The 9648-nt window shown below is 41.4% G+C and overlaps 1 protein-coding gene across 1 annotated transcript; it reads left to right on the top strand.

Annotated features, from left to right (window-relative positions):
• Nucleotides 1-286: 286 nt before the first annotated feature.
• Nucleotides 287-8319, top strand: Epgn (epithelial mitogen). Its single transcript, NM_001305170.1, has 5 exons — nucleotides 287-586; nucleotides 1198-1287; nucleotides 4508-4628; nucleotides 5622-5774; nucleotides 7200-8319. Exons 1-5 carry the CDS (start codon nucleotides 457-459, stop codon nucleotides 7252-7254), a joined length of 549 nt encoding a protein of 182 aa, NP_001292099.1. The 5' UTR covers nucleotides 287-456; the 3' UTR covers nucleotides 7255-8319.
• The last annotated feature ends 1329 nt before the right edge of the window (nucleotides 8320-9648 follow it).

Here is a 9648-nt window from a genome sequence, read left to right as displayed (position 1 = left end):
TGCTATTTACACAGATTTGGTTCTTCTTTGTAACCATAGAAACAAAATATTTTAAAAATATGCTTAGTACATTTTTTTTGGAGGCCATAATGAAAAGTAATCGGGGTGGCATCAGGGACTTTCACAGATCCTAACAGACTGATTATCGTGTCTTCTGGTCTGCCGGTATCTCGGCTGTGATGTTTCATAGTCTGCTAGGAAACCTGGGGCTCCGTTCACAGCAGCAGGGACTTATCCTCATTCGCGTTCATCTTTGTAGCTTTAAGAACATTTACATGGACGATTATGCCCACAGGTGACAGGAAACCAGTGTTTCAAGAGGGAACTTGATCACATCTCTAGATAACACAGGTATCCTAAACAAGTGTGCCAGTGCCTGCAGGCTTCGCGCTGCTGCCAGGAGCACATAGTTTTCGGATTGGTAAGAACGGCCAAATGACGCTTCGTGAAATATAAATGGAAGAAAGGCTCAGAGCGCGCAGTAAAAACCCTCCACCCTTCTGTCTAGGAGGACCAGAGAAAGAACTTCGGCAGCTGCAGGATATGGCTCTGAGGGTTCCCATAGCAGTCTGCCTCCTGTTCAAAGGTGCGTAATTTCCTTTTTATTACCTTTGTGCCACCTCCAAATGTGAAGATCTCGTTCTCTGGATTCGAAGCTGTTCCTGGCAACGATCAGAACAAGGGATGTGTGGGTTAATTATGCTTTTATAGAAAATCTCTCTGTCTCTGTCTCTGTCTCTGTCTCTCTCTGCCTGAAGCGTTTGCTTTATGTAATTGAAGCACACTTGATAACAGCTACTGTCCTACAGTAAGCTGTGCGTGGCGATTGAATGAGTTATGTGAATACATGAACTTTCTCCCGAGAATGAGTGTATTCTAGTCTTCCATAACTGTACTCTTGTCAAGGGGACAGCTAAAAAGTAGTCTGGAACTGCTCTTGTCAGGTTCTGGACTTCAGTGAATGCAATGAGTTAGAACCAGAACAGAAAATGGGAACCTCCCGGATAAGAGCCCCTTTGGGTCTGTTTTTTTTTGTTGTTGTTGTTGTTCTTCTTTTTTTTTTTCCGGAGCTGGGGACCGAACCCAGGGCCTTGCGCTTCCTAGGCAAGGAAGCTAAATCCCCAACCCCGATCTGTTGTTAATACACAAAGGAAGCTCACCTGTGAAAGACTTTCTCCCGCCCCCTCCCCACCACAGCAATGAAGGCAGCACTGAGTGAAGAAACCGAGGCCGTCCCTCCCAGTACGACGACGCAGCAGAGCGACTGGACACTTAACATCACAGAAGGTATCCTCTTCTTCCCACTCTAGCTCAAGGGACGTCTTTCAAACTTTCAGCAGAATGTTGCATTAGGACGGAGAACAGTTGAAAATTTTTAACTAAATCTTTTTAGATAATCAGCTATTTCAGAGAGATGAAGTTAAGCTGAAGTGACAGGTAGGTGTGTCTGCCAAGGGTTGCCTTTTTAAAAAATATATACAAGAAGGAAGTGAATGAGGCAGGGGTGAGAAAAGCTGCCTATCTTCCACTATCCTCCTAAAATGTGAGACCTGCCATGGGGTTCGTTGGGATTCTGCTTGACTCCCAATGACCCTTTATACTGGGTGTAACTGAATATGACTTTGACATTCTAGAGGAGAGACATTGTATTTTGACCTAGGACAGGAAGCTTAGCAGCCACAGAAATGACAGCTACAAGAAGCAGTGCTTTTGTTCATCTTTGGGAAGGCCTTTTCTTGTGGCTTGTCATTTTAGCATATGATGCATTTCCTGATCAAACCTTGCTTTGGTTATCATTGGTGGTGGTCATATATTTCCATCTCAATGTGCTTTATCACAAAGACTTCTTGCTCCTGCTGGGCATGGCATTGTAGCACACCTTTCAAAATTATTTGAACTAGAGATGAACTTGGAGAGCTCCTTGCCTGTCAAGACCTGAGTCTGAATGGCTAATGTCTCTCACAGAACTCATAATGGCCCCTGATAGAGAGATGATGATAAACCAGGACCCAGGAACTCTTTATTTTGTCTTCAGGGTCTAGCCAAGAAAAGAAGATGAAGCCAAATGGTTCTTTTCTGAAAATGAAAAAAGGGGAATCCCTAACTGATCCCCATTTTGCCAATAATTTTAAACGCCTAAAAAAATTGTGTTGCCCATTTGGCTTTTGGATGTTGATTTTGCTAAAAAAGAATGTGTAGAAAATTTAAAGATAGGCTGGAGAGATGGCTCAGCCATTAAAGGCTGGGCCCACAACCCTAAAATATAAGAAAGTTTGAGGACATGGTTTCATCTCAATGGTTGATGTCATAGACTTGTTTCCAGCAAGTCTTACCCTTTTCCTCTCTCCGATTGCTGAGCTGTAAATGAAGTCTCTGATTTACATAACAACAGCAATGAAGAAAGGGAGGAGCTATTTCTTTCCTTTGCTTTCTTTGTGGAAAAAAGTTTGTATTTTCCCCTGCTTTGTTGCAATGCTGGGACAGACAGAGCCTTGTGCATGCTAAGTATCTAACAGTGGGCTATTGCCTCTTGTTTTGCTTTTTAACTTAAAAATATACATCTTATATCTTATAAACGCTTTGATGAAATTATAACTAACTTCTTCCCCTCCAAGGAAAAATGAGTCTCTCTGGGGTGCCCTTTCTCTGGAAATGGTTTCTTTCAAATTCTCATATTTTCAAGAGAATTCTTTAGATTTGCTTGAGTGAACTCGGTTTGTTTTAAATTAAGAATAACTCAGTACAATTTGAATGAAAAATTCTCTTCTTTTTATTGGATATTTTATTTATTTACATTTCAAATGTTATCCCTTTTCCTGGTTTCCAATCTGCCAACCTCCATCCCATTCCCTCTCCCCCCTGCTTCTATGAGGGTGCTCCCCTACCCACTCACCCACTCCCACCTCCCTGCCCTGGCATTCCCCTACACTGGGGCATCAAGCCTTCACAGGACCAAGGGCCTCTTCTCCCACTGATGCCCAACAAGGCTATCCTCTGCTACATATGTGCCTGGAGCCCGCGGTCCATCCATGGGTACTCTTTGGTTGGTGGTTTAGCTCCTGGGAGCTCCAGTGGGGTCTGGTTGGTTGATGCTGTTGTTCTTCCTATGGTGTTGCAAATCTCTTCAGCTCCTTCAGTCCTTTCTCTAATTCCTCCATTGGGGACCCTGTGTTCAGTCCAACGGTTGGCTGTGAGCATCCACCTCTGTATTTTTCAGGCTCTGGCAGAGATTCTCAATGTCTCCAAATAAATTCCTAAAGGGATAAATTAAGTTAAAAATATCACAGTCTGCAAATCTGAATGTCAATGTTAAGTTCTGGTATGTGTTCTCTAAGCAAAGTGATATGGTATCTTGATGGTATATAGAGATTTAATATTTTTTCACACGAGAAGGAACGTTTTTAAGTCTGTTTTTCCCCCCAAAAAGACACTTAAGTAGGATTGCCTTAGCCTCTGTAAGAATGCACATACAGTAGTATAGTGTGGGGAATGACTAATAGTAAGGAGGTGGATTTATGCACTTAACACACCATAAGATGCCACCAATTGTACTTAAAAGTTTAAAGATGGCAATGATTCAATTATGCGGTTTTCCCAAAGAGTCTTTCCCATTGCATCAGCACCAAGGATGGTGCGAGTAGGTGTTCCGGCTCGCATGCCAGTACCAGTAGCATCCTGAAACCCAGATGATTTTCCAGAGTACCCTTTCCTGACACGGGTGTCCCGTGAGGAGGTTTCTGGTCACTAACTACACACTATGGTCATTTTTGCAGTGTTGAAATGAAAGAAAGAAAAAGCTGCTACAGATCCCATCCCCCAGGGCTTTGCCACTTCTCCACAACACCTCTTAACTGAGCAGAACGTTCACTTAGTCTGTTGTAGTGTTGCCATTACCTGTGGCCACCTGAGCCCACACTGGTTCTGACTTCTTATATCAAGCGTTGGCAGCCCCCCTCTAGCTAATCAATGAAAATGTTCCCTCTCTAGTCAGCATTTCCTGGAAGTTCATGGAAGAGTGAAAGAGGGGATTTTCATCCTCTCCTCTAAAGAGGAAATAAACATCTATTTTATTATTGAGCAAAGTTACATCCCTAGGGGGTGACATATTACTCCCTAGGGATATGCAGGGAAAATGCAAAGTGATATGAGGCCGTCTGCTCTAATTAACATTGGTTACATTGGGAACCATGGTTCAAAACTTCCTCCTAAGCTAGAACCAATGCTGCCACCTCTTGACCAACTCATCTCTATGCTTTATTGTGTCGCTTGTAAAGAATGGGACAATCCTAATCCACCTCCACCCTATAACTAATTAACAATGTGTGGAGCAACAAGGAACCCAACCTTTTAGATAGGACACCCCTCCCCCCCCAAAAAAATCCCAACACTTCCAAGGATAAAGCATCTAAAATATTCTTGAAATAAAAGGTCTCTTTACATATGTATTGAGCTTGTATTATGAAAGTGGACACATTTAAATGTTAATTAATGTATCCCCTTTTCCTAGCTGACTACATAGAAGAACCTGTAGCTTTGAAGTTCTCCCATCCCTGTCTGGAAGACCATAATAGTTACTGCATTAACGGAGCATGCGCATTCCACCATGAGCTGAAGAAAGCCATCTGCAGGTAACTACTGCACCGAACTTAGCAAGTCTTAGAGATGGGAGAAGGTAAAGCAGTTGCAAACTGCTCTGTCTTGTCCACTATAAATGGTTCTTGTTGGCCAATAGGAATTGTACTTCCCTGGGGAAGACTACTCCTCCTGTTCCCAGCATTCCTTAGTTACCCATAATTCTTCATATTGGGTTGAGAAATCATGAGTCCTACCTCAACCCTGGTCCACATTAGCTTGTCTGTTGACGTCCTTGTTCAAGTCATGTTCAAGCGGCCATGTTGGGTAGACCTCACGGGTGTTTCCTCTGTCATTTCTAGGAGACACAGTCTCACAGAAAACTCCTTGTTCCTCTTAAGTAGATGGAAGTTCTTGGAGGCTGGAGGGGAGTGGGGAGAAATGATGTAATTATATTATAATCTCGAAAATAATTTAAAAAGAATAGGATGATGGAATGGCAGGGGGAGGGGGAAATGACGATTGACCTGAATGTGACTGGCCATTGTATTTGAATATTATGACCTGTTTTTTTCTAAACTACTTACCCACATTTCTCAAAACTATAGTTCCCAGACTATAGCATGCACAGAACAGGAAACTTGTTTGGAATGCTGACTTTAAGATCTATAATTATCAAGTCAGTATCTGCATTTCTAACAATATGCAAAGGTGACTCTGAACTTTCACAGGTTTCCAGATGAGACAGATTTCCAAAAGAAGAAAATCTATTCTGGAAGATAACATCCTGGAGCTACCACGACCCTCCCTTACCCTACACTGATTTGCTCAGTTTCTTGACAAGCACTCTACCTTTTCCTCCTGTCAATGAGGGAACGTGTGAAGCCTATTAAATTGACTGTGCTAAAGTGCAGGCTGTTTCATATTTAATGGGCTGAGTCCTGTGTGCCTTAGCAAATGTTTCTTTTCCCATTCTTTGAAATACATCACTCATTGGTTCTTCTGTCACTGTAGGCTTTACCATTGCATGTTCTTTTCTCTCTTTGAAGATGCTTTACTGGTTATACGGGAGAACGGTGTGAGCATTTGACCCTAACGTCATATGCTGTGGATTCTTATGAAAAGTACATTGCGATTGGGATTGGTGTCGGATTGCTAATCAGCGCTTTCCTTGCTGTCTTCTATTGCTATGTAAGAAAAAGGTATGAAACAAAGCATTAAATTAGTTGTGTGTGTTCACTTGACAAATATTTATTGAGTTCTTACTGTTGATGTGTGTGTCTGAGAAGCCCCTCTGTAATATTTTTGGTGCCTTTTCATGAACCCAGACAAGTGCTTAAAAAATAAAGAAAGGAAGAAAGAAAGGAAGAAAGAAAGAAAGAAAGATGAAAAGTCCTTACCAATATAATTAGAATAATGCAGATTTATAGTTCCCTTTCTTCTTATCTATGTTTACCTGAGTCAAAATTCTAAGTGGGAAAGATAGCAGGCCTTTTGAAGGCAGAGATTAAATATATCATACTGATGAGTAGACATTTAGTGTCCAACAAAGCATAAATATTGAGTAAAAATAATTTTAAGAAATGAATATTAAATGAATGAAAATGTGACAAACATTCGCCACCTTCTCCTTAGTCATCAAGGGAAGTTATCTTCAGAAATATTGTTTACTGATAAAAACCCAATATTAAGAACTTAATCTACTGACAAGTTTATATTAGTTATGTATGTATCATATTATTTCTAGTTTCCCCACACTGGTTATTTTTCATTAAATCCATACACCTAGGAAAAGTAAAAATTTAATAACAGTCACATTAAGAGTATATTTCTACAATAATATTCATATTATGGTACTTTCACTATTCTCATTAAAAAAAAAACAACTAAAATTCCATGACCAAAATTAGATAAGCCTGTTTTGCTTAATAGATGTCTATCAGAAAGGATTGAATATGTGTTTGATTAGCTTTATGTTGGTCAAAGAGATGAAGAATAACAATGAGAAAGAGAAGGAAGGCAGCAAGGAGAAGGAAGGGGGAGGAAGTGGGAGGAGGAAGAAATACCTGTACACATTCATGAGCTGGCATGGAAAGTCACGCTCTCTAGAAGAAGAATCCAAGATGTAGATGATTATGCATGTGACAGTGGTGTGACAGCTCAGACAAATGTGTCGTGAGCTAATGAAAGATGACAATGCAATCCAAAGCTACTAAGCAAAAAAATGTGGCTTCAGCTCACTCAGTGCAGTCTCAGCCTGAATCCACAGGAAGAGTTGAGATGTGAATGGTATCATAAATCCATCCCAAAGTGGAGTCCATCTTGGCTTTAACGCTTCATATCAATCAGTCCTGGGTCATGATGATCACAGTGAGGATAGGGATCAGGGCCTTACAATCTCTTAGAAACTTGCTAACAAGCTACTCTAATGACCCTGGGTAATTCTCTAGCACAGGATGCTACTGTGCATGGGTTATTTCCTGCTGCTGGGTGATGCACCCGCCAGTAGATAAATGGCGTCTAGGTAGAGTACGAAGGGCAACCGCTCTAACAGCACACTAGTAGGTGTAATCCATAATGATTAACACACAGCCCTCTTACAGAAAGCAATGTTCTCTCTGTTTTAGGTGTCTAAATGTGAAATCACCCTACATCATCTGCTCTGGAGGGAGACCATTGTGAGACCTTATAAGATATAGTCATCAAGCCATTTGTCAAAAGCAACAGGGACTCCCGTGGAGATCTTTGGATGATACAAAAACGTGACAAACTGACTTGAAAATAATGGAGGTTGGGGTCGCGATGCTGTAATTGACACCTGGCTCTTAGCTTTGGTCATCTTTGGGTGTCATGGAAGCTCAGTGAATGAACTGCAGTAACAGAAGCCAAGTTCCCTACCCTTCCTGGGGTTTGCTATTGGGTGGTTGTTGCCACCACAGGAAGACTTGTTCCATGCTTCTGACCATCTCGGATGTGAATTTTTATTTTAATTGTCTTGACCACACATCAAGTCAAAGTAATGGCACTCCTGGGTTCTTCGGTACTCAACGTTATGGGCACCTGTCTTGATGGGCCTCATCACAAACCGTCTGTTCTCATGGGATTTCAGGGGATTTGGTATCAACTTTTAGATGAAAGCAATGAATGGCTCAGCTCCTCCAGTGAACCAAAAATGCGTTAAACCTAAATCCCTAGGAGCGGAGTGTCCAAGGCAAGCATGAATCATACCCGGCTTGTGACCGTTTGCAAACTCCATCTGTAGAGTTTAGAAAAAGCAGGTGAATTCCTGAGGACTGAAAGTCACCTGGACAGCAAGTCCGGAGCGGGTAAACAACTGTTCCTATATGGATTATAGAGCCTGTGATGGCTCATCTGTCCCAGATGCTTTTGGGCATCATCTCAGCCTTTCATTGGAAGATTCACACTTGGTATCCATCACTTGAACCGAAGTCCAAGAATTCACCAAATGAGTAAAAGCCTACAATTGTTCCCAAAGCGGAAACTGAAAACTAGATGTGGGAACAACAGCATGGGAAATGTAACCATTTTTGACTGGTTAATAGCGGATTTGCACATAAGTGAAAAAGAAACGATCTTAGAAATACTTATTTGGGAATCGGTATACCTCTTTGGAATTGTTTAGGCTACATGATCCAGTCTCGGGCAAGTCTCTTACTTTCCTTGTGCTTTGGTTCTATTTTCCACAAGACCTATGTAGTTCTAAAATTGAACTATAATAGAAGAAAAAAAAAAACCCTCCTATATCTGCATGGCAAGTGAGATTATCCTCAATGCTTCTATTCTCTGCCCCATCTCTACCCCCCCAAACACCCCTGGATATTTCCCTTAGTATATATTGTAATGTTCAGTAATAATTTATTTTAAAAGGAAATACAAAATGAAATTACAAAGTAGTAACAGCTTCTGTCTTTCCTTTCTGGATTCAGTCGAGAGGCAGGGGCTTATTTCTTTTTCTCATAGGCAGAACAATTTGATCGTGAGGGTAATTAAAAGAAAAATCAGACTTAAATATCGTTCCAATAGTAGTTAGTCATAAGACCCATGCATATATTGACATAGCTTTTCATCTGCTCTTAAGAATACAACCTTCTGCTTTCCTTTGAAGAGAAGGAATTTCCTTGTCTTTGTGTTTCCTCCAGAAGGAGTGTAATGGCGCTACTTTGCACGTCAGCACTTTCTGTATGGCAAGGTTACATCATGCCAAGGGGTGGGGAGTGTTGGTTCCACCCAGTGACTCCAGTAGCCACACCTAGAAAGCTACCTCTTCCTGAGCATTTCAAAAAGAGGTCCAAAAGCTGAAGAGCGTCCAGGAAGAAACACTGGAGGCCTACTTCCAATCGACCAAGAACTACCTGAGGAAAGGCAAGAGACACCATAAATGGTCACACACATTTACTGTCTGTAAGTGCTTACATGTTTCGGACACAATAACCCGAAATTAGAACATCAGAGAGTTGACGTCCCTATAGTCAAATCGAAATGTTAACCAAAACAAAAACAACCTCCCCCCCCAAAAAAAATCCCAGTAACAATCCCAGTTCAATCTTCTTCTCTCACATAGCGTTATTTATTAACCATATAAAACACACTCAGCAAAACAACACAGACACCTAGACCAGGATTTATGAAAGTTGCCTGTTTGTGGGGTATTGTGTAAAATGATCTCCTGATGTAACAACGGGAGTTGCTTTGTCAGAAAAGAATCTCTGACACACCTATGGAGCTGAAGGAACATCTGGCAACATCTGTGCACATATGAAAAACTAAAATAGATTTACAATAAAACTCTGAGAAGAACAACTCATTAAAACCTTGGCCTCAGAACTATGCTTTCAACCATGTAGGTGGATCATTGGTGATATATTTATGGCGTTTGCAACAAAACTAGACAGTCCAAGATATTCGCCTTCCTTCATTCCCCCTTCGCCTCCTCCTGTGTGCCTCTCAGTTCCGTGAGTGTACATCCTTAGGTCAGCCATATTCACGAATACTTCACGATGTAGTTCTTCAGACTATGATAGGGGTGGGGCAAATCCTGTAATATTAGCCATACCA

This window comes from Rattus norvegicus, chromosome 14 (genome assembly GCF_036323735.1).
Source record: "Rattus norvegicus strain BN/NHsdMcwi chromosome 14, GRCr8, whole genome shotgun sequence".
NCBI lineage: Eukaryota > Metazoa > Chordata > Mammalia > Rodentia > Muridae > Rattus > Rattus norvegicus.
The sequence above is the reverse complement of the archived record's forward strand: the minus strand, read 5'-3'. Positions and strand labels throughout refer to the sequence as shown.